Source organism: Pelodiscus sinensis, chromosome 6 (genome assembly GCF_049634645.1).
Source record: "Pelodiscus sinensis isolate JC-2024 chromosome 6, ASM4963464v1, whole genome shotgun sequence".
NCBI classification, from domain to species: domain Eukaryota; kingdom Metazoa; phylum Chordata; order Testudines; family Trionychidae; genus Pelodiscus; species Pelodiscus sinensis.
This window is the reverse complement of record NC_134716.1, coordinates 98,248,947-98,274,682: the sequence shown is the minus strand read 5'-3', so window position 1 is coordinate 98,274,682 and position 25,736 is coordinate 98,248,947. Positions and strand designations below refer to the sequence as shown.

At 39.9% G+C, this 25,736-nt stretch overlaps 1 protein-coding gene across 2 annotated transcripts; it reads left to right on the top strand.

Annotated features, from left to right (window-relative positions):
- The first annotated feature begins 19,101 nt into the window (after nucleotides 1-19,101).
- FST (follistatin) lies at nucleotides 19,102-25,635 on the top strand. 2 transcript variants are annotated; one of them, XM_006139535.4, is made up of 6 exons: nucleotides 19,102-19,576; nucleotides 21,293-21,484; nucleotides 21,889-22,107; nucleotides 22,462-22,686; nucleotides 23,723-23,953; nucleotides 24,422-25,635. In XM_006139535.4, coding segments are annotated over exons 1-6 (951 nt in total). In that variant the 5' UTR covers nucleotides 19,102-19,494; the 3' UTR covers nucleotides 24,424-25,635. The 2 variants fall into 2 exon arrangements, with proteins under 2 accessions (XP_006139597.1, XP_006139594.1); XM_006139532.4 differs by having other exon boundaries at nucleotides 19,103-19,576; nucleotides 24,665-25,635.
- Nucleotides 25,636-25,736: the final 101 nt, after the last annotated feature.

Genomic DNA, 25,736 nt, shown 5'->3' with positions numbered 1-25,736 from the left:
ACTCGAACTGTTCGTAACTCGGATCCCATAGAGTTACATGGCGACCACGTTGTTTGTAAGCGCGGATCGCCATTCGTAACTCGGATCCGCATTTATGACCGCTTTGGTCGTAAGTGCAGATGGTCATAAGTGGAGGTGGCCGTAAGTCGGGGAGTGGCTGTACTTCGACTTCAGCTACGCAATTAACGTAGCTGAAGTTACATATCTTAACTTGACTTTAGCCCACAGTGTTGATGTACCCATAGAGTTTACCAGAATCCAAATTCTCGAGGATGAACTAGGAAAGCATTATTCTTACTGAAGAATGGAATACATTTAAGCAACACACAGTTATAGACCTTTGTAATGCTGGGATTGTTGTCAGTTGAAGATTAAAGAGAGCAGAAGACATATCACTGACACAGCTGCATGGGGAAATAAAAGGAATAACATCAACTCACACACATTCCTACATGGCTGCACTGAACCTTGGCTTCGGTGGGAAAAGCAGGCTCCATACCATTACTACTCTTTTAACAAGAAAGTGAATGAAAGAATGGTTATGGAGGATAAAAGTTAATTCGAGGGAAGGGTTTTGGATCGGACTACTGTGTCTACACGCAGAGAGTTAATTCGGGCGACCGGCTTTTTAAAATGGCAACTGGTGGCGAATATGCTAATCAAGTGCAGGATATTTAAATCCCGCGCTTCATTAGCAACTTCGGTATGCTTCATTTGCCTCCCTAGTTCGAACTAGGGGGCAAGTGTAGACATACCCACAAAGCCTCAGCCAGTGGTGTTCTTGTGGACCCTAGATGATTACGAAACTCAACCTCTCTAACAAAACCCACGAGATATACATTACTGCTACCTGCCCACCACTAAGTGAATCATCTTTCTGGGACAGGTTTCTAACAAACAACAAAGGGTATGTCTACATGCCAATTAAAAACCTGCGGCTGGCCCAGGCTCAGGCTAAGAAGCTGTTAAGTTACGTTGTAGATGTTCAAGCTTAGGCTGGGGCCTGGACTCAAGGACCCTATGAGGTGGGAGGAGTCTCTGAGCCCAAATTCCCTACATCATAATTAAAAAGTCCCTTAGCCAAAGCCCCCAATACCGAGTCAGCTGGCTGGCACAGGCCAGCTACAGATTTTTAACTATAGTGTAGGCATACCTGAAAAGCCTCAGAGCTCATAAATACTCCAAAAGACGTGTGGAAGCCAGTGATATTCTAGTAGCTGTCTTTACACAATGAGAGTATAAACACATAGAATGAAATCCTATACAACTCCTATAAGGTGGCTCCACTAGAACAGACCGGTTGTGACAGACCTAGGCTAGTCTGCATTGTTTAAACCTCATCTGTGATTTTCATTTTCCAAAACTGTGGGCATAATGCCAACTTCAAGCCCCTTGCCTTAGATTTTTACACTCAATAGTAATTGGTGTGTGTACTATTTATGAGGCACGAACATGATTAATGTTGCCTCTTCCCTAACACAATTCTCTGGCAGGTTTTTTTCCCTCCACATTTTCCTAATTTTGGTGCCTGTAGAAAAAGAAAGCACATTATACTGAAACATCAAGAAAATAAAACTGCTAAGTGAAATCTTATTTGGAAGCATCAATGTTTCTGAATGATCCCTTTCTTGCTGATCAAATATTTACTACATTAAAAACAGAATTTGTGTAAAACTACTTAGTTCAATAACAGGCAGTGAAGGATTAGTGCTGAGATGCTAACGATCTGGATGCCATCATAATACCTAAAAGGAATACATTAGATCTGAAGATATTCGTATCTCTGGCTCTTTAGCTGGACATTGGTACAGCTCGGCCTTTCCAGTTTAATTAAAAGAAATGTATGTTAAAAAGAGGGGAACTAGACAGTATTTCCTCCCCAAATACAAATACTGTGTAACTCTTCCTCATAATCTCATTCCTTCCTCTGCCTGTTATCATTCCTTCCTGTGTCATTTTTATTTCTTCTAACCTGGAATTTGATCCTAATCAGGATTGGACGCCTATGTTTTAAGCTCATCAGTGTAGGAACTATGATTTTGTTCCCTCTGTAAGGAGATATTCATGTTTATGGTGCTATATAACTAACTAAATAAAATTAACATAATTATAATGCAATTCTACTCAAAGACTACAAATATCACCCACGTTATGTCCTGTGACAGAGTAACAAGATGTAGCTTTAAAGAAACAGGTTACAAATGAGATTTATTTAATTTTAAGTGGCCCCAAGAGTTTCAGGCTATTTTGCTGGTAAACTGTTGTTTTCCTCAGAAGAATTAAGGCATTTCACTTTCAGCACACAGTATTTCAAAGCTAACCATGTGGTTTTCAAGCATTAAATTTTGAGCCAAATAGCACGCTGAGTCTGACATTAAAATGTCTCTCATACATATGGCCTAGATTTGTTACTTCTTCATCTCTGAATTATTACTTGCCTTTAAAACTGAAGAATGACATGTTTTAAAGATTTGTATTTTATTAGTATAATGTATTAATAAAGTGTCCTTAAAAGTTTTGCTGAAACATTAGGCCTTAATTTCAGACCATTCTTTTGGTTTCAGCCATTTTTCTGCTTAATTCTAAATGTATGCATTTGAAACGTAAGTGGAGATCTTTAGTTGTGATTAAGGTCCTTTTAGGGAACAGGAGAGAATAGCTCATTTACACATCCCATTATACTGTTCTTTGTTTCTTAGCAAACAAGCAAAATATAAATTGAAAAAATATAAAGAGAAGGTCCATATCTGATCAAATTCATTCTTGGTCCTCAAGAGGTCATTCATTTTATAACTTGCTTGCAGATACAAAGCATCTACATGTGGCTGTTAACATTACTTCAATAAATGTATTTTTCAGATTTCCCCATTCTTTCCCAGTGACTGTCTTACTGCTCTCATTGCTTCACAGTGTATAAATGTTTAATTACATTTCTCAGCTTTGCTCATTTTTCCCCTCATAATGTGATGATCACTGATAATATGCTGACAGTACCAGTGTGTTTTTAGATTTATGTTCTCATGGGCTACAGCTATTCTGCAACACTATTTCAGGATACTAGAGTATCCCAAAATAGCTATCACACGTCTTCACAGCAAGCCCATTATTTTGGGGTCGCTATTCTGATGTCCCTATAAACCTCATTCTATGAGGAGTAAGGGATGTTTCAGAATAGTGCTTTATTTTGAAATTTGGCGCTGTGTAGATAGCTTATTTCATTATTTGGCTCTATCTTGAAACAGTATAGAAATAAGATATGTCTCAAGCAATTTACATAGCTCAAATTTGTGTATCTTATTTCGAATTACAGTGCAGTGTAGATGCATCCATGTGGTACTGTACCACAACCTAATTGTTCTCCCCTTTTCCCAGCTAATGGATTGGGTTTCCAGATAGGCTTTTTCCAAGATTACTAGTCTAATGCTTGCTCCACATCTCTACTCTGTCCTTCCATACACAGTCAATCCAATGTTTTCTTAGCCATCCTCTTGTTCTCCATCCATGAACTTTTGTCACAAATGCATCCATACCAGAATTCCCTCCATTCATTGTTTGTACCCCGCCCCCAACTCTTTTCCAGTGCCCCTTCTTTAGTTGCTCATGTCTCTGATCTGTATAATTGAACTGGATTTGCTATGATTGGAATATTTGTTCCTTAAGTTTTCTCGGCATCGGTTTATCATAAATAACTCCACTTACCTTGCACCACACTTCACCCATACACAGCAGTCTTGCTTGCAGTTCTTTGTAGATTTCTCCATTGCACTAATAAATTATGAACACTTGAGGTATGTCTAGACTACATGACTCTGCCGACAGAGGCATGTAAATTAGACATACCGACATAGTCAATGAAGCGGGGATTTAAATATCCCCCGCTTCATTAGAATAAAAATGGCTGCCGCGTTGTGCCGGCTCAGCTGTTTGTCAGCACAAACCGGCAGTCAAGACGGGGATTGGTTGACAAGGAAAGCCTTTGTTAACCAATCCCTTATGCCTCGTGAAATGAGGTTTACAAGATCGATTGACAAAAGCTTTCCTTGTCGACCTATCTCCGTCTTGACTGCCGGTTTGTGCTGACAAACAGCTGAGCTGGCACAACGCGACGGCCATTTTTATTCTAATGAAGCGAGGAATATTTAAATCCCCACTTCATTGACTATGTTGGTATGTCTAATTTACATGCCTCTGTTGGCAGAGGCATGTAGTCTAGACATACCCTTGGTATTGAAGTTATTGCAGGACTTTAAGCATAGAGACCATAACTAGTAAGAGAAAATGTCTCAAGTCAGATACTTAATTATTTCTCTCACAAGAGAATTAGTGAGAATTAAAAATCTACTCTCTAAAGAACTGTTATTACTGCTCTCTAAACAACTGTTATTACTAATATTGAGTCCTGATTCTGCCAAATATGATGCAGTTATGTTGTCTTTACTTATGCAAGCCATCCTACTGAATGGCACTGTTAGTGTAAGGACACTCACCTGAGTATGAATTGCACCCAATGTAGCATGTATGATTGCCTGCCCTATGGACAGGTGGTATATGTGTGCATTCGATGCAAGGAGCTCCTGGTCCTCAGAGACCGCGTACGGGCTTTAGAGGCCAGTGTGGCTGAATTGGAAGAGCTAAGGAAGGCAGAAAAGTACATAGATGAGGCTTTCCGGGATGCTGTAGAACTGTCCTACCTCCAGTCAACCAGGCCTTGTGCTGTTAAGGTGGGTGACAGGCATAGTGAAGGAGAACATTCATCTAGAGCAGAGGGAAACAATCCCATAGTTGTGACTTTCCTTCTAGATGATGTTGTGATATCTTCTCGCACTGAGGATACCTCTCTGGGGGACGGAACTACAGTCATTAGGAAAATGTAGGTGTTAGTAATGGGGGATTCGATCATTAGAAACATAGACAGCTGGGTTTGTGATGACTGGGAGGACTGTATGGTGACTTGCCTGCCTAGTGCAAAGGTTGCAGCTCTCTCAAGACATCTAGATAGACTTATGTGTAGTGCTGGGGAGGAGCTTGTGGTTATTGTACATGTAGGTACCAATGACATAAGGAAGGGTAAGAGAGAGGTTCTAGAGGCCAAATTTAGGTTGATAGGAAAGAGATTGAAATCCAGGACCTCTACTGTAGCATTCTCTTAAATGCTTCCAGTTCCACATGCACAGCCAGGTAGGCAGACAGAATTTCAAAGTTTCAATGCATGGATGACATGATGGTGTAGAGAGAAGCGGGTTAATTTTATTAGGAACTAGGGAAACTTTTGGGGAAAGGGGAGCTTATACAGGAAGGATGGACTCCACCTAAACCAAAATGGAACCAGACTGCTGGCACTTAATTGTAAAAAGGTCGTAGAGCAGTTTTTAAACTAAGTGCTGAGGGAAAGTCAACAGGTGTGGAGGAGCACATGGATCAAACAGAGACATCTCTTAGGCCGTGTCCAGACTCAGGGGTTTTTTCGGGAAAAGTAGCCTTTTCCCGAAAAAACTTCCCCTGCGTCCAGACTCAAGCCGCGTTCTTTTGAAATTATTTCGAAAGAACGCGGCTTTTCTTTCGATGGCGGTAAACCTCGTTTCACGAGGAAGAACGCCTTCTTTCGAAAGTTCCTCTTTCGAAAGAAGGCGTTCTTCAATGTAAAGAGGCCGTCTTCGAAAGAGAGCATCCAGACTCGCTGGGTGCTCTCTTTCGAAAAAGTGGATTTCTCTTTCGAAAGATCCGCCTGCAGTCTAGACGCGATCTTTTGAAAGAGGCTCTTTCGAAAGATGCTTTCGAAAGAGCCTCTTTCGAAAGAAGCCTGCAGTCTAGACATAGCCTTAGAGGAGAGTCTGTTAATAGAGATTCTCTATGTTCTAGTAAGGAGGAGAGGATGGAGGATGATAAAGTATATGTAAAATCAGATGAGAAACAATCAAATGAAAAAAAAAGCCTAACACATCAGGAAATGACAGAAAAATAAATAGTGACCATTTTTTAAAGTGCTTATACACAAACACTAGAAGTTTAAATAATAAGATGGGTGAAATAAAGTTCCTCATATTTAAAGGAAGATGGTGATATAATAGGCATCACAGAAACTTGATGGAATGAGGACAATGAATGGGACACGGTCATACCAGGATACAAAATATATCATAAGGACAGAACAGGTCATACTGGTGGGGGAGTGGCACTATATGTGTAAGAAAATATAGAATCAACTGAAGTAAAAACCTTAAAGGAACCAAAATCTTCCATAGAATCTCTCTGGGTAGTAATTCCATGCTCTAACAATAAGAATATAGTAGTAGGGATATATTATTGACCATCTGACCAGGATAGCGATAGTGACTATGAAATGCTAAAGGAGATTAGAGAGGCTATCAAAATAAAAAACTCAATAATAGTGGGGGATTTCAAATATCCCCATATACACGTCACTTCAGGATGGGATGCAGAGATAAAATTTCTTGATACCTTAAATGACTCCTTCTTGTAGCAGCTGGTTATGGAATCTACAACATGAGAGGCAATTCTTGATTTAGTCCTAAGTGGAGCACAGGATCAAGTCCAAGGGGTACATGTTACTGGACCACTTGGAAACAGTAACCATAACGTAATACAATTTAACATCCCTATAGTGGGAAAAACACCTCAGCAGCCCAACACTGTGGCATTTAATTTCAGAAAGCAGAACTACACAAAAATGAGGATGTTAGTTAAACAGAAATTAAAAGGTACAGTGACAAAAATAAAATCCCTGAAAGCTGCATGGAAACTTTTCAAAGACACCATAATAGAGGTCCAACTTAAATGTACAAAGGGGGATCCAGTAGATATAGTGTACTTAGATTTCCAGAAAGCCTTTGACAAGGTCCCTCACCAAAGGCTCTTAAGTAAAGTAAGTTGTCCTGGGATAAGAGGAAAGGTCCTCTCATGGATTGATAACTGGTTAAAAGACAGGAAACAAAGGGTAGGGATAAATGGTAAGTTTTCAGATGGAGAAAGGTAACTAGTTGTGTCCTCCGAGGGTCCGTACTGGGACCAATCCTACTCAACCTATTTATAAATTATCTGGGAAAAGGGATAAACAGGGAGTTGACAAAATTTGCAGATGATACTAAACTGCTCAAGATAGTTAAGACCAAAGCAGACAGTGAAAAGCTTCAAAAAGAGCTCAAAACTAAGGGTATGTCCACACATCAAAGTTATTTCAGGATACCAGAGGTATCCTGAAATACTTCCCCCTCATCTTCACAAGCCAGCCATTATTTCAAAATGTTTTTCAAAATAATGGGTGTGCTATTTCAGCATTGGGTAATCCTCATTCCACGAGAGTTAAGGGATGTCTCAAAATAGCACTGTATTTTGAAATTTGCTGCTGTGTACACAGCAACAAATTTTGAAATAGCCTATTTCGAAATAAACTCGAAATAAGTATGAAATTTGCATAGTGCAAATTGTGTATCTTATTTTGAATTTAGAGTGCAGTGTAGACATAGCCTAAGTGATTGGGCAACAAAATGGCAAATGAAATGTAATGTTGGTAAATGTAAAGTAACGCATATTAGAAAAAATAATCCCAAGTATACATACAATATGATGGGGACTAATTTAGCAATAACTACTCAAGAGAGAGATCCTGAAGTCATTGTGGATAGTTCTCTGAAAACATCCACTCAATGTGCAGCGCAGTCAAAAAAGTAAATAGAATGTTAGGAATCCTCAAAAAAGGGATAGAGAATAAGACAGAGAACATTTTATTGCCTCTTTATAAAACCATGGTATGCCCACATGGTATGCTTGAATACAGCATATAGATGTGGTCACCTCATCTCAAAAAAAGATATATTGGCATTGGAAAAGGTTCAGAATAGGGCAAAAAATGATTAGGGGTTTGGAACGGGTCCCATTTGAAGAGAGATTAAAAAGACTTGGACTTTTCAGAAAAGAGGAGGCTATGGGGAGATGTTAAAATCATGACTAACATGGAAAAAGTGAATAAGGAAAAGTTATTTACTTGTTCCCATAACATAAGTATTAGGGATCACCAAATGAAATTAATAGTTAGCAGGTTTAAACCAAACAAAAGGAAGGTTTTTTTTCACACAGCACATGGTCAACCTGTGGAGCTCCTTGCCAGAGGAGGTTGTGAAGACCAGGGCTTTAACGAGGTTCAAGAAAGCACTAGATAAATTTATGGAGGTTAAGCCTATCAATGGCTATTAGCTAGGATGGGTAAAAATGGTGTCCCTAGCCTCTGTCTGGAAATGGATGACAGGAGAGGGATCATGTGGTGATTATGTCTGACCCAGTATGGTCATTCTTATGTTTTTACGTATGTTCTTATGACTATACAGCATTTATTCTTTAATGTATCCATTTTATGTTATACCATGACCTTTTTATGCATGCATGATGGTGCCCGCTGGACCATGATCTCCTCTGATGCAGGGATTCTTCCATTAAGGTGGGACCCAGAGCCAAAAAATGGGAAATGTACAGGACTTGGGGCCAGTACCTTTCCCAGACCTGAAGAAGAGCTCTGTGTGAGTTTAAAAAAAATTGTCTCTTTCACCAAAAGAAGCTGGTCCAATAAAAAATATTCCTCACCTACCTTGTCTCTCAATACACAACTGTCTTTTTAATCCCAAAATAATGCATAGCAGGCTTGCTTCAGGAGCTTCTCAGACACCATTATTGTGCATCTCAGTACCAATGTTACCTTCTGTACCACTTAGCTAATACTACATTGATTTGTGATGACAAATTCATTTCCTAAGTGTAAATTACTGCTGCTTATGCAACATCACCAATTTTTTTTTAAATAGGTTGTAGTCAAAATGTTGATGAATCAATAGATTGTGTAATACATGCCTGATGATGCCATAAATGTTAAAATAAAAATGTATTTCAAAACTTGGTGCATTATCAACAATTTATTTTAATACAAAGGAATTAAGAAACAGAAGAAAGAGTCAAGATAGTTATGCGCTATCCCTTATCAGGATATGAAATGCAAAAATTTACCTTAAAAAGGTTACAATTGTAAATACTAAAAAGATATGATATTTACACTTTGTCAATTGACAGATTATCAACAATAGGAATATATCATAGTTCAGTCTCCTGACTGGAAATTCCATTTAATACTGTTAAATCAGTTACTAGTGGTTCCACTGACAACTGATTTTGGAACAAACTAATGGTCCACATCACAGGTCATAGTCCAAAACTACTCAAACACCTTCAGGACCGCCATGAACAAGTGTAGTCAAAACACAAAACAGCCTTCTCCGCAAAATAGATAGAAACACTTGATTCTGTGTGCAAGCAATCAACCGAAGCTGCCCATCACCTAGAACTGTTCTCCTGATCTGTTCTTGGTAAATGCATCAGTGAAGAATAAACTTTTATTTCCCTCCATCTCAAACAGGACCTTAACACTTCAACAATTCTTTGTCACAATCTGCTCGACTCAGATTATAATGTCTGTTCTACCCTCTTTTCATCCTACTTATTCTCTCACAGATTGTCTATTCACCAAAAAGACGTGTACAGAAAATGAAAGGGAAGCTGTCATTTGGGCACTATCACGTTCACAATTTAGGACAATGTCCCAATAATCTATGACTGGCTAAACAGCATTCTGAAATTCATATGGTCCCATTAATCTCAAGAAGTGAACCATTATAATTGGTCCTGTGCAAAAATGAACCCAAACCTCACAATGAAGCAGGAAATTATTTATCCATAATAAATCTATACTTTCCACAATCACATATACCTGCAATCCCAAATGAAAAACAAGAGGCTGCAACTGTGTTTATGCACTAATGCAGAAATAATCCCACTGTTGGGCTACGTCTACATTGGCAAGATTTTGCGCAAATACTTTTAACGCAAGAGTTTTTGCGTTAAAGTATTTGCTCAAGACAGCGTCTACACTGGCATGTGCTTTTGTGCAAAAGATGTGCATTTGCGCAAAAGCATCTGTACCAGTGTAGATGCTTTCTTGAGCAAGAAATTTATGTTGCCTGTCTACACTTGCCTCTTGCACAAGAACAGTTGCACAAGAGGGCTTTTTCCTGAGCAGGAGCATCATAGTTCTTGCGCGAGAAGCACTGATTTCACACATTAGAACATCAGTGTTCTTGCACAAGAACTCCCCGCCAGTGTAGACAGGTAGCATGTTTTTGCACAAAAGCAACTGCTTTTGCACAAAATCATGCCAATGTAGACACAGCCTTGCTGTTTATGGCCATCACTTCATGAACCAGCCAAGAAAAATCATCATCTAGATGGAAATTGCTATCACTCAAGACAACCTTTTTCAGTAATTGCAAACTATATTGGGCATTCAGTCCAACCTGTTTCATCAGGGTGCAATGCAGCAGGTTGTACACCAGTCAACTGCCCATTTTAACCTGATTCCAGGATCCACAGTGAAACGAACTGGAGTTGAAAATGATGTGTCTCCACAAATTCCATTAATCAGATATACTTTTTTTTTTATACTGAAGAAGAAAATCAGTAAAAGCAAGGATTGAATTTTAACAGTAATAGTTATTTGTAAAGTACATCCTGTACCACTTTAATCTTAGGCTGAATCCCCAGCCCAGCTCCAGCTGCCAAGTGACAAGTCTTTTGAAGTCTGCCCCACAAAATATTCCAGATCTTAAAAGTACAATACTCCTATGCAGCCCTCACAATTCTTAAACCTCAATACACCACTCTTCCTTGTTTGTAATTTTAAAATTATAAATTTGGGATTGTATCCCCAGATGTGGCCAAAGCTTTGCTTGGCAGAGTTAAGAAAATAAGATCAAATCCCCAATCCTAGAACTGAGTGGGAGCCATTTTGGACTCAACATAACATAGCCCAAGAACAGCTCTATTACATTAACTGGAATGGTCTCCTAGACACTGCTCCACTTACCAGCTCTTGACATGCCTTCTTTGTGTCATATGGGCAGTGGGTAGCATAAAGCAGGCTATGTTGGCTTTATGCCATCTAAGGATTCTCCTACACAAGTGGAATCCCCATCTACCTCTTCATGACAGCTTTCCAGTCTTTCTATCTGAGCAACATTACAGAGCCAGACAAATTGTGAGGATCTGGGCTTCACTGTTTTGGGATGCAGTTTGGGCCAGAAATGCCCATCAGGCAAGGCTGTTGTAATTCAAATTTTCATTGTTTCTCATTCAATTTTACAGATTCAGATTCACCATCAGTAACATTTTCATGTTGAGAGTCAGTTTCAGAATTGACACTGCCACTTGTATAACAGTTCTCTTCCAGAGAAATTGCCTGGCCAAGATCCATTTCAGTTCCTTCTCTATTTTCTGAACCTCTACAGATAAGAAACAGCCTTCATTTCTCTTTATCTGCTATGTTTTCACAACTTTATTTATTTATTTGTTTGTTTGTTTTCACTTTTTGTTTTCTTGTGGTTTTGAACATTTGGTGTTGGTGTAATAACGTTTTAAATGTTTGCAGCTTGTTTCTTAATCTGTGATGGTTTTCATATAGCTTTTTCCTTAAATCTGGTCTAATCAAAATAGATCTTTTTGTAACTAAAATTTAAGAAATAACTCTACAGAGTTTTCCAGGGGCTTGTACCCCATATGTACTGATACCAGAAAAGAAAGCTTGCACTGTTACAGAGTACAAACCCATTTTTTCTCTAATGGCCTGTAACAGGGATGCATAATCTACCATGCTGCATAGGGACACAAGGTTCTGTTATTACTCTCTGAATTACTAGTAAACCCCAGGAAGGGGGGTGAGTTTGACCTTATACAACATGTGTAGATTTTATTTGACCAGAATGGGAATGCCACCTGCTCACATGCCCTTTTAACTGTCTGCACAAAGCATTCTGCTAACCACACACACAGCCACCACAGTTGTTAAAGTTCTACACGCCACAAGAGACTTCCTATATTTAAGGTCACAGGCAGTCTTCATAGCCATATCACCTCCTTATTTTTCTCTTGGCTCCTGATGAGCCACATATACAACAGAAGCCACCTGGGCTAATAAAGGCCTTGTGGTGTCATCCAGATATGTTGAGCCTATGTAGTAGACTTTATTGCTATTACTTACTGCACACCTAAGCAAAGACGTGATGTGCACACTGAATTCCTTTCTCCCACTGAAGTGCTCTAAGCCAATTAAATGCACTTTCCAAGTAGGGTAGTTCCAGTGACCTTGGTCAAGGTTGGCAGCTCTTCAATGATGTCTTGCCAAATAGTTCTTGATTATGGATCTTGTGCACTTGATTGGCAACTGCTTCCAAACCAGCAGAGCTATGAAGTTGTTTTTTCTCTTCCCTCCCTACTCCCTCTTTTGTTTAAAAACAAAATAAAACAAGCAACAAAAGCAACAACCAAACACACACACATAAGCCTTGGAAATGAAACAAACATTTTAAATTATTGTTGTGATTCCACAGTTAAACAATGAAACATCAGGAAATGCCAAAGTTAAAACTGAACCTACAACGTTAACTCTGCTCTCTTGTGTGTACGCATTATGGTACAGTCTTTACTTATGTGAGCACCTACAATTCCACTAGTATACTATCTTGTACATTTTTGTGCAAACTTAATTATACATGTATGGCAACTTGTAGAATTGTGTGTGCTACTCTGCATACTTCAGACAGAATCCATAAAAGTAATTTCTGTAGAATGTTTACAGGAAACAGTACTTTTAAAACTTGTTACAGGTGAAATTTAACAACACAGTCCACAACACAGTCCACAATACAAACAATATAATACAATACAGTGGAAATATAGGGTCTTAGAATCAAGTTACAACATGAACTCTTGCCATGACTATACCATAATTAGTAGAGACTCATTACTATATCTTGTGTAAATATTTGTTAATATAATCAAACCTACCTATATATTTTTAAAATGTGCATCTGTCTGTCCATCTGTCTGTGAGTCTGTTTGTTCAATAACTCCTCCTAAATCAAATTTAGTATGCAGCTTCCTCTTCTTCTAACTTAAAGTAAGGCCAGGATTTGGTTGGCCAGAATGGGATCCTCCTGGATGGAATTGTTTTCCATAACACAGAAAGGGAAGGGGCTGATGCAAGAGACTGCACAGTGACTACTGAGGACAGCGAGTACAGGGAACAGCTATATTGCAGAGTGACCTCGGGGGCAACCACACCACCAAGAGAGTGGCCAGCACGAGACCAGGTAAGTGCCCTCCCCCCCCCCCCCCCCCCCCCGGCAACTTGGCTGCAGCACCAGAGCAGGGGAAAAGGGAACCCCACTGGCCAGCAGCCTCACGACCCCCCAGAGGAACCACAATCTCCACCTAGCATTGCAAGGCCACCAAGTTCACTGCCCTCCAGCCAGCTGTTTGGCCTCCCATTCTACCTCCCAGGCCGGCTATTTCAAAATAGCTTATTTTGAAACTTTACACATCCACACAGTGCCAAATTTCAAAATATCACGCTATTTTGAGCCATCCTTTAACCCTCATGCAACAAGGTTTACCGGGATGGCAAAACTGCACCCATTATTTTGAAAAATATTTTGAAATAATGGGCAGCTTGTGTGGACATGGAGTAGCTATTTTGGGATACCTCTGGGCTGTGTCTAGACTGACCAGTTTTTTGGGAAAATCAGCCACTTTTCTGGAAAAACTTGCCAACTGTCTACACTGGCTGCTTGAATTTCTGCAAAAGCACTGACTTCCTACTGTAAGAAATCAGTGCTTTTTGTGGAAATACTATGCTGCTCCTGTTTGGGCAAAAGTCCCTTTTGCGCAAAAGGGCCAGTGTAGACAGCTGAGATTTGTTTTGCGCAAAAAAGCCCCGATCGTGAAAATGGCGATCGGGGCTTTTTTTGCGGAAAAGCGTCCATGCCAGTCTATACGCTCTTTTCCGAAAATGCTTTTAATGGGAAACTTTTCCATTAAAAGCATTTCCAGAAAATCATGCCAGTCTAGACGTAGCCCTGGTGTCCTGAAATAGCTGTGCTGGGTAGATATACCCTTAAGCTGTGTCTAGACTGGCAAGTTTTTCCGCAAAATCATATGCTTTTGCGGAAAAAATTTCTAGCTGTCTACACTGGCCGCTTGAATTTCCAGAAAAGCACTGACGATCTCATGTAAGATCGTCAGTGCTTTTCCGGAAATACTATGCTGCTCCCATTTAGGCAAAAGTCTTTTTCCGAAAAACTTTTGCGCAAAAGGGCCAGTGTGGACAGCACAGTACTGTTTTCCACAAAAAAGCCCCGATCGTGAAAAAGTGCTTTTGCGGAAAAGCATCCTGCCAATCTAGACGTGCTTTTCCGAAAATGCTTTTAACGGAAAAGTTTTCCGTTAAACGCATTTTTGGAAAATCATGCCAGTGTAGACGTAGCCTTAGTGTTTAATATCTTACATCCATAAACTTTTTTCTCTCAGCTTTAGGAAAAAATAAATTGTCAATATCCTTGTCCTCGTCTAGTTAGAAATATAATTAAATTTCATATCAGTAGCATACAAGTATAAATTCTGTACACAAATTCTCACTCATTAAAGAAACAAATGAATTCTATCTTAAAGTACATCCAGTACTTGCAGAAAGTAATATTAGAACTTTGTTAAGACAATGTGAAGCTAAGCATTGTCTATTTTAACATGAAAATGGCCTGACCATACAAGACATTCTAAAAATGCACCCTTTCAATATATCTCTTTATGTATATTTTTCTGAGAAGCAGTTTGTGAAATTCTATAGCAAGTGTAAACTGTCCAGAGGTGAATCTCTCTACACTGAGAAAAATAAATTGCTGTCTAGTGTATAGTATAATGATGCTTAGAAAATTATTTACATATATATTTTTCAGAGAAAAGAACCTATTAACTAAAAGGTCAATTTTCAAAAGTAATTTTCAGAAAAAACAGCTAGGGGTTGAAAACTGACTGACTTTGTTTCCTGAGAGGAGGAGAAGTCAATCATCTCAGCACAGATACCATCTGATTTTGTGGCAGACCAAAATCAACTAGCCTAGAAATGTCCATCTGCAAAACAGAGTGAACTTGAATCCTTTTCCATCCCTCCCTTGAATTCTGGATAAAGATGTGGCAGGAAATGCTCCCACACGTGTCCACTCACAAACCAAACTCCTCCCCAAAACTTTTACTTTTACTGATTGAGGCCCCAGACTACCACCAACATCCCAAAAAAGATCTGTCACCCAAAATATTTGCTTCTGCTAGAAGAAAGGGTCGAGAGGTGACCTCTTCCCATTAGGGCTACATCTAGACTGCAAGCCTCTTTCAAAAAAGCTTTTTTCAAAAGATATTTTCGAAAAAGAGCGTCTAGACTACAACCAGTACTTTCAAAAAAGCAAGCCGCTTTTTTGAAAGAGAGCACCCAAGCAATCTGGATGCTCTCTTTCGAAAAAGCACAGTTTACATTACATAAAGCCTTTTTTCAAAAGATCACTTTCGAAAAAAGGAGTTATTCCTCATAAAACGAGGTTTTCCACGGTCAAAAAAACTGCCACGTTCCTTTGATTTACTTTCAAAAGAATGCAGCAGCAGTCCAGACGCAGGGGAAGTTTTTCAAAAAAAGGCCACTTTAAAAAAAACAAACAAACATGTAGTCTAGACACACCATAGGGTTATGTCTACACTAGCCCCCTAGTTCGAACTACGGTGGGTAATGTAGGCATTCGAACTTGCAAATGAAGCCCGGGATTTAAATATCCTGGGCTTCATTTGCATGTTCCCGGGTGAGCGCCATTTTTAAATCCCCTTAGTTCTAACTGACTGCCAGGGCTTCATTTGCAAGTTCGGATGCCTACATTAGCCACCCTAGTTCAAACTAGGGGGCTAGTGTAGACGTACCCTAGGAGATAAAGTCTGCTTCTTTATTAGGAAACTGGCCCTTGGCAGAAAGCATGAGAAAACTCCAAGACATTAATAAAATGAATACTTAGTGTCCACAACAATAAATGACAAAAAAATAGTTTGTTTAATAGTACATTTCACACAAAGTAAATCTGAAGAACTATTTTGTTCCTCAAGCAGTATTTTACTGCTACTGCTTCAGAGCCAGGCCAGTCAATATTTACATAATATTTGTGATATATAGATAGACAGATTTTGTTATAGCCACACATCTATTGTATACATCAGAGATATACCCAAGCTGCAAGAGTGTATGTGAATCTAAATCTGAATCTGAACTTTGCTGAAGCTTTATATCTTTGTATCTAGCATTTTAACTTAATTATATTTTTATTTGTATTTGGAGACTGGGGCCAGCTGCAAAATTTAGACCTAAATCCAAAATCACATATTAAAATTGATAAACATCTTGCAAAAAGATAGTTTTTAAAACTGACAGTGTCAGAACAACAGTCTTTTATGTCCTGCCTGACAATTCAGTTATAGAGTGGTATATGTTGCCAGTTCTGTAATTTATATTTACTTGTTGGCAAAACAAAGAAGTGGGGAGAAATGGTAAATAGAGGCAAACAGATACATGAAAAAAGTTTTTTGATTAAACAATGCATCTCTGACCTTTATCTGTATACAGACCCAATATTTAACATTTAAAAAAGACAATACAATTAAAGAAACAGCAGCTGTTTCTATGTGATGTCAGAAAACAGGTGGGATGCAAGTTTCCATGCCAGTGCAATCATATTGATCTCCTGATGATGCACATATGAAGCACATATGCAACCATTGTTGACCTATCATGCGACTCATTTCCAGGAATATGGCCAGATAATGCCCCAATATAATAAACAAACACTGTCTAGAATCAGTATAAACATTTTATCTGACAGATCAATAAAAATCCAAGGTGAAGCTGAAATAAAACCAACATGTGTCTGTATCACAAAACAAATACTGAGATCCCTATTCACAAGGGCAGCAGAAGCAGCAGCAATTTGTTGTTTCCCACACTGCCCTGCCAATGACCCCAACCCTGACCTGAAGGGGCCACCCTCACTTTGGTGAGAGGCAGTTCACTCTTGGGTCTGCCTGCGGGGGAGGACAAAATGCTTACTTATGTGAGTGGGGGTGATTTTATAATGTGGACTACTGGGTCCACTGGGAAGAAACTCAGATCCAAAGGTGCTGGAACAATTGTTTTAGTGGAGGTGCTTAGAACCATTGAACCAAACTGTAAATCCTGTATATAATTGAAACCACTTGAAGACAGGAGATCCTGCAGCACCTCCTGCATCCCTACTTCCAGCATCCTATGCTGAGACTCGCACCCCCAAATTCATGTTATGGATCTGAGGGACACTAGTGAAAGGTTTGTAGTACTCACCTCATCCCTACGGACATATACCTGAGAGAGAATCCTTGTGTCTTTATGAATGGTAGGAATGGGGAGTGGATATACACCCCACAAAACGTTCCAGGCCTATGACTCACCACATTTCCTGAAAGTTTTGTAACATTTCCTAACTAAGCAGAGGTGATATAAGGTTAATGTTGTACCTGGATTTTACACTGCTGTTTAACAAAACTGATGGGCCTGGGGAAGAGAGCATGTCTGAAGTTATCCACCTATTTTTGTTCCTTGGGCCTTGTTGAGGAGCACTGAGAGAAACTATGCTTTGCAAAGCATGTTACACCATAAGTATCAAAGCCAACCCCCTTTTAAAAGCAGCCTTTATCCAGGAGCTCATGAGTAAGGGATATTTGTTGTTAATTGTTAATGTCATCTGCCATTAGAGGGCACTAAACAACCCTGCATTAATGCTGGTTGAGAGAGAGAGAGAGAGAAAGAGAAAGAGGGGGCACCTATTTGAGGAACGCTTTAAAAGGGATGTGTAGTCCCAAAAAAGCTTCTGAAGTTATCAGAATGCCCCAAAGCTGCTCAGGGATGATCACAATAATAGTAACACAAATTGTAGCGAGGTCAGTTATTTACCAGTCTGCTTCTTAATGCGTGTGACTGCAGGTGGTGCAACGGGACATTGTGATTCATGCTCACTTTGAAAGCAGGACCAGGGCCCGGTCTGAGGCACCCAAACAACTGTCTTCTAATATTAGCACGGCTGTATTTCTGGATCTATTATAGTCTGTCCAGACAGATCCCATTGTAATGGGATCTTTTATTAAAAGATTAGCACTATCTCCTGCAGTTGGTGGAAAAAAATCTGTTATCACTGAGTTATTTGCAGTTGTGATGGGGGAGTAAGGAGAAAAGCTTGCAGAATAAAGAGGGGGGGAGTTACGGAGACTAGGATGGGGTGGGGAGGAATCGGTAGAACTTTCACATAAATCCCATTGACCTGGCAATGTCCAAGAATTTTGTCTGCATATTTTGCTGTCTGTTGTGCTTTGGTGGCTCTGAGCAGCAGCGAAAGAATCGAAATTAAAAAGCCAGCTTTTGAATAAACAATACCATTTTCCGTTAAGTAATCATTTTGTATAAAAGGAAATATCGCCTACTCAGTTTCATTCAGCGATGCCAAAAAATGTTATAAATGAGAGACCGCCAACTTTCTAAGGGGAGAATAATGCCAGACTGTGCTTAATAAAGTAGTGCTCTAGAAGTTCATTATCGATGTTGCAACCTTTTTGATTCTGAAAGGAGACCGCCTACGTCGCCCCCCTAATTCCGGTCTATACTGCAGGCGCTCCCAGTGAAAAGATTGTCACTTGCGCAAAACCATAGGTATTAAACTTTTGTTTGGTTTTGACCAGTCACAGGGAGGGAGGAGTGTGCGCGCCAAACACTTAACTACTGTTTGAGGTGTTGGGGTAAATTTATTATTAGTCACAGACAGGGAATGGGAATCACACACACACACCCCAACAGCAACAAAAATCGTGTCTTCCAAGAGACGTCATCAACTTTTGCTGCGCCCCAAAACTTCTAACAAGAAGCAAAAACATTTCCGCGCGCTGATCAGATTGTGTTTGTTTTCAAGTTCCTTTTGGCCACGATGTGGGGGCTAAAGGAAAGGATCACGCCTCTCCTTCCCCACAGAAGTGACATGGCTCTTGCTTTAGTCCTATGAATTGTGTTAAAGCCCCTAGTTCCTCTGCGTGCGCGCGTGCGCGCCTTCTGGTATTAATGACACAAGTGGATAGTTCTTTTCTCTCTCTCTCTCTCTCTAAGCTCTAGTTACCATTCTGTTTTTGCACTCCTTCCTGTTACTACGCAAAGAACTCCAGCGTTTCCCTCTTGCAGATTTGATGTGTATGTGTGTGAGAGAGAGAGAGAGAGAATGCACCTAAAACAGATAATTGGAAAGGGTTTCCAGAAGGTGGAAAATGTCACCTGATTCACAGCGAACTTTTTAAATCTCCCCACCCCCGAACACACACACATTAGGAGACCGCCCACCGCAGACAGCTAAGACCCCCTTATAGATTTAAAGAGAGACTGCATTGAGAGGCTGACGTTCATTCAATAGAGCGATCATAAGCAGACTGACTAGTGCTCTCTGTCTCTCTCTTTCTCTGCTCCACTTGATATTGTTTCTGCCTCTTTCACTCACGGGCATACTGAGGATGTTAAATCAGAGAATCCACCCGGGCGTGCTTTTATTCCTGATGCTTGTGTGCCACTTCATGGAAGATCATACCGTACAGGGTAAGATGAGATTATTTGTTTGCAGTTGTGTTTTATTTTCTGTCTTTTTCTCAATGTTTAGTTGTCTCCTGCGAACGCCTCTCTACAAGGGACCAGCTTAAGGAATAGAACCTCAACTTAACTGTGAGAGTAGGACCGCTTTGTACAAATGTATGGAGGTGACATATTTGATCGGCTCCACAAACGGCTGGGCATAGTACTGAGGAGGGATGGTGATGATGATTGTTATTTATTATTATTGTAAAGCATGAATGAACAGCAGCCACACACAGGAACTTTCTTACTCCAGCAGTCTTAAAGTTTTTGTGGCAATGGAGCTTAGATTTTCCTCTCGGCTGCTTTGGCTGCAAGGATGGTGAATTCCGCGATCACAAATGACATTTTCAGACGCTAATATTAGTCATTTTCCCGCTATCCTTTCAATATTCGTGTGACAGCCTCCCGGCCGCCCGTTCACATCCACGTTTGTGAGTGAATTGTGTTGAGCTATGAATTCTGCTGCACTAGCGAATGTGTTTAAATACATGTCCCAGCCGAGCAAAACAAACAGAAAATGTAATAGTTGTCTTTCCCAAATAATTATTGGGGGAGGAAGGTTCTTGATGCCGCTCCGTTAACAACCTGCATAACTTAGATTGTTGTTTTTTACTGAAGGTTGTTGGGTTTGGGGTTTTTTTTTCGCTGAGCTGGATGTATAGGTTAACTTTGTGAAGGCAACTAAAAGGAATTCAAAGCTGACTTCTAACAGTCTTTTGAGCCAGGAAAACTGATTTTCAAAAGGGTGTTGTTTATTCACTAATTACCTTTGGGGACGCTTCCCTCTACAGTCTCCCCATGTATATCGGTCTGAGGGACCGATCCTACATTCCTCTCCGGGAAAATTCCCAATGGAGTAAAGAGACAGGATCTAGCCCCTGCTGGATAAGTACCAGAATCAATTGCTTTTGAGTTGCTGGAGAAGTCACATTGGTTATTCACGAGAGGCTCATCCCAACCAAAACCCTCCAACTAAAAAAGGGGGAGTTGCTTGGACTAATGTTCTTGGCTTGAATCCATAAATAGCAGAGATACTAGTAAAACAAATCTCTATCCGATGTAAGTGCAGTGTTACTCTCTATGAAACTGCGTCTGAAACAGACGACATCTATAACTTTTTATCTAGTGGCCTCCTATTTCTGTGCCCCGGCATCTTGTTTACTTTGATCGCCCTTCTTTGGATCTCAGTTAATTTTCTTCAGCAAAGAAGAGACATTTCCTAAGGGAAGCAGCAACATTTCGAGATTTCGAAAGACTTCGCCAACAGGCAAATATTACCAATTTTTGCAGATTGTTAAAACGGCCTCGAATGAGACTCCGGGCAGCACTAGAACAGTGTTGTACAGCATTTTTGAAGAGGAAGAAGGGGGGAGGTGTCTGCAAGGGTGTTTTATTTTTATTCTTTTTTAAATACAGATCCTTTTCATACCTCTGTCACGTGCATGCAAGTCCCCATGGTCTACATATGGAATAAATACCTCCGAACACTGCCTTGTCCTGTTTCGATCGGGTTATTTAAACTGCGCTGCCTATTGCCCCAGAGTAGCTGCAGGTTATGAAATGGGACAAATAAAAGTAAACAGTCTAGTAAAAGTCAATGCAAGCCGCACGTGTTGTGTCTGGGTCACTGGTAACTGACATTGATATGGCTGGGTCTCGTTCTCCTTCTCGCTCTTGCAGCTGGGAATTGTTGGCTCCGGCAGGCAAAGAACGGCCGCTGCCAAGTCCTCTATAAGACTGATCTGAGCAAGGAGGAGTGCTGCAAAACGGGCAGGCTCACCACTTCATGGACTGAAGAAGACGTCAACGACAACACGCTTTTTAAGTGGATGATTTTTAACGGGGGCGCCCCAAACTGTATCCCATGCAAAGGTGTGTTTGCAAAGTGCTCCGAAACCGCAGGTGCAGGCACTGGGGTGGTGGGGGTGGCCGGGACAGAGTCAGCAGAGGTAGCAGTGTTTCCCTGTGTCGTGCTCCAATTACGATTTTAAAGTTCATCCCAGGAAGTAAATGCTCCTTGGGACCTGGAGTTAGTGAGAAGGGGAAGGGATGTAGCCTCTGCGTGGTCAAATATGATCCAGAATGATCCTTCTATTTGGTGGATCTCTCAGGACCCCACATTTTGTTTTCTGGCTGAAAAAAAAACAAACCTTGTTCGCTCCCTTTGTATCGTGGGATTGTCGGGGTATTTTGTAAACACTGTTTATCTGAAGTCTGATGAGCAGAGTAGGTATTAAAATGTTGCCTCTTTCGCCTCCTCCCCTTCCCCCTTTTAGAAACGTGTGAGAACGTGGACTGCGGACCTGGAAAGAAATGTAAAATGAACAAGAAGAACAAACCTCGGTGTGTTTGTGCTCCGGACTGCTCTAATGTCACTTGGAAAGGTCCTGTGTGTGGCTTAGATGGGAAAACCTACAGGAACGAGTGTGCTCTCCTCAAAGCCAGATGTAAAGAGCAACCCGAACTTGAAGTCCAATATCAGGGCAAATGCAAAAGTAGGTTTGCAAATCTAACCAAGTCCTCCCCGAATAATACAGGGTGTGTGTCTGAGTGTAGGGAGGAGGAGCTGACGTACTTCCCCACAATAACAAGATGTTTCAAATGCTGAGGGACAAAAAGTAAACCACGCTCAACCGACAAACCATAGCTGATTGAGAGTCCCCCAGAGTCATGCCGCGCTGTGTTCACACCAGCTTCCCTGAGATATGAAGGTTTTATCCCGTGGCTCTTTTTTTTATGAAAGAAGCTGCCGAAGACTTTGATTTTATCATTTCCTCGATTGTTTCACATATTCACTCCCAGTATGAACCATTGGATCGCCTGTTAATATGTTTCCGTCTTTATTTCAGAGACTTGTCGGGATGTTTTATGTCCAGGCAGTTCCACGTGTGTGGTTGATCAAACTAATAATGCCTACTGTGTGACCTGTAATCGGATTTGCCCGGAGCCTACTTCCCCGGAACAGTATCTCTGTGGGAATGATGGAATAACGTATGCTAGTGCTTGCCACCTGAGAAAGGCAACCTGCCTACTAGGCAGATCTATTGGATTAGCCTACGAGGGAAAATGTATCAGTAGGTATCAGCCTTTGGAGTGCTTATAGGGGAAGAGGGAATCGTTCTTCATAATTTGTTGTTTCACAGTTTAGTAGGCAGGTATCTGCATGCAGGTTATTTCCTAGAAGTGAATGTGTTGTGGACTCCTGCAGTTTTTACACAAACAAATGGGGGAAGTTTGCTTGAGTGACCCACACAAGATTTTGGGCACCAACAGGGAACAAAGGGTTCAATCCTTGATATCAATGTGAGTTTCCATACTATTTTTAATAGGAGCTGTAGTAAGGCCCTCAAATGTATTATGACTTGACAACATATCATAATAGATAAAAAATAGTCTTGCCATGAATGAAAGGACAGGATGAGATGACCAATCCTATGATTCTATGAACAGAGTAACACAGTCTCAACATTCAGATGATCTGGATTCTTGGAAACATTTGTCTTCAAGTGGTCTTGGCAAACGTTATTTAATGTCAGTCAGATGTAGTGATTAAGGAGAGGTGTTGTGGATTAAGATAAGAACATAATCTCAAACCACCCTGGTATTTTATACAAGGTCTAATTCTTAATAATATCATCACAATACGTGTGTGTTTTTATTATATGCATTTCAGGTAACTACATGTCTGAAAAATTATCTTTGCAAGTTAAAGATCTCACATCTATTTATTTTAATGACACAAACGACTATTTTATATGTTTAAGCTTGACAAATAATCAATGTAGAAATGTTTAATTAATTGTCCAATTGTAGACTTCCCATTAAAGTCACTGGGGTGAGTGGATTCCCATTGGTTTCAACCAGAAAAGGTCAGGTGTCATTTAGAATATGCAAATTTCATTCCAGCTTTCTGGGGCCAAATTCTGCTTACTTTGCTCCTCCCCTACTGCCCTCTCCCTTCCCCTGTCCACTGATTTCCAAAAGCACTATGTGCTTTGAGTAAAGTAAGCAGGATTTTACCTGTAAACTTCATATTAATTTTCCTATGAGTTCTCTATATATGAGAAGAGCGATTCTGCTTTATTCATTTCTGGTATCTCATATTTTTAGAAGCCAAATCCTGTGAAGATATCCAGTGCAGTGCTGGGAAGAAATGCTTATGGGATTTCAAGGTTAGCAGAGGTCGGTGTGCCCTCTGTGATGAGTTGTGCCCTGAAAGCAAGTCAGATGAAGCAGTCTGTGCCAGCGATAACACTACCTACCCAAGTGAGTGTGCCATGAAGGAAGCAGCCTGCTCCATGGGTGTGCTTTTAGAAGTAAAGCACGCTGGATCTTGCAACTGTAAGTGAGATTTTAAACCTTGCAGATATTTAGGGCTTCTGAAGGCAATCCCTAGGTAATAAAGACTTATGCTTTTAAAGATGAGAATTTCACTTAAAGATTTTCCTTTAGAAGTATATATAATATGTATTATATACACCGGTGTGATTGGTAAATTGCAACAGATAGTCAACAGTCTGTGGCTTGGACACTTTCAAGATGCCTGTGGTTTTGAGAAAAAGTCATGTTATCAGCAAGGGGTTGCTCTGAGAGCATTATGGTAGCTATATTTTCTAATTTGTTTGCTTTAGTGTGCTTCGCTGTTTGCTTTATTAACACTTGGATATAACCTAACTCCATCCAAAAAACCCCTAAGCTTACTGTTAGCACATGAGTTTCTGTTTTAGGGCAGTTGCCTCTACTAACTCTGAATGAAGGACACAAAGCAGTTAAACCTAGAACACAAGAGCGCTTTTTATCTGATTTCAGGAATCTGCCAATAAAACCTGAGCCATTGATTCTTCAGAACTTGCTGCAGTTATGACTTCATAGCTTATGTATAGAAAACCATATTACATAACAGCAGATGCCAAAGAGCATCTCACTACAAGTCACGTAAAATGCAACGCTGTATTATGGCTGTTCAGAGGGCTTTGAAAACATGCACTGAGCTGCTTCTGCGCTGTTGTTGTCCTTATTTAAACAACAGCTCCCCTGTATTCCCCCATCTAGCCATTAATGAAGACCCTGAGGAAGAAGAGGAAGATGAAGACCCGGACTACAACTTTCCTATATCTTCCATTCTAGAGTGGTAAAACCTCCATCACTATTGGAACAGCCATTGGGCAAGAAATCAGTGTCCATACTGTAAATAAGTGTATGCTTATTTATTTTGGGGAGAAAGAAAAGTATACATATAGTTGAGTCTTGTAGACATTTATTTATACTGTGTCATGTTTTATAATTTATACATAAAATGTCTGGTTGACTGTACACCTTGTTTTTTGAAGAAATTTATTCGTTACGGGAAGAGCAGTGTTATTTATTGTGAGGTCTCTTGCTTGTAAAGTAAAGCTTTTTTTTTTTTTTTGTAAACTATAAAAGTCCATTCCTTAGAGCTTCTCCACATAATTTTCATCTCTTTTTTTCACTGTTAACTTCTTTCCACTTTCACAGACTTGCATGTCAGTTTCTGTTATGTTTATTTATTGGATTTTCTTCTTGCCTGTTTTGTACATAAATGATCCCTCGGGTTTTGTTTACAAGGAATCTTGACTGACCAAAAGGCGCTGTAACTAACTTAAATGTACTTTCAGAGTGCAGTGAGGCAATCTTTAAGGACACCTCTTCCACTTAACTTTTCTCTGCTAATAACTTCATTTAAATGCTCTCAACGTGCTGAGCATTTATGCTGTACTATAAGAATACTGCACCCAAAGAAATCAAATTATGAAGGTTGTTAATAACTACAATAATGTTAGCAAGAACGAGAACAAAGTTCATGGGTTTTTTTGTTTGTTTGTTTGTTTTTTGTAACATACATAAATACTTTATCAGGTGGTTCCTTTATGATGGCCCTGCAGTACCACTTTTTAGGTTCTTTTGAACTGTCCCTAAAAGGTATATCAAAGCTTTATCAGTTCAAGTTTCTTGCTTTTCATAATACTTTTTTTCTGATGCAATTTTATATTTTCAAACATGGCGCATTAAATATAAATTCATTTAAATATATAGTTTTGTACTTTTCTACCATGTAAATGTGCAATGTATATAAAAGTTATAATGTGTATTTGTAAATAAATGA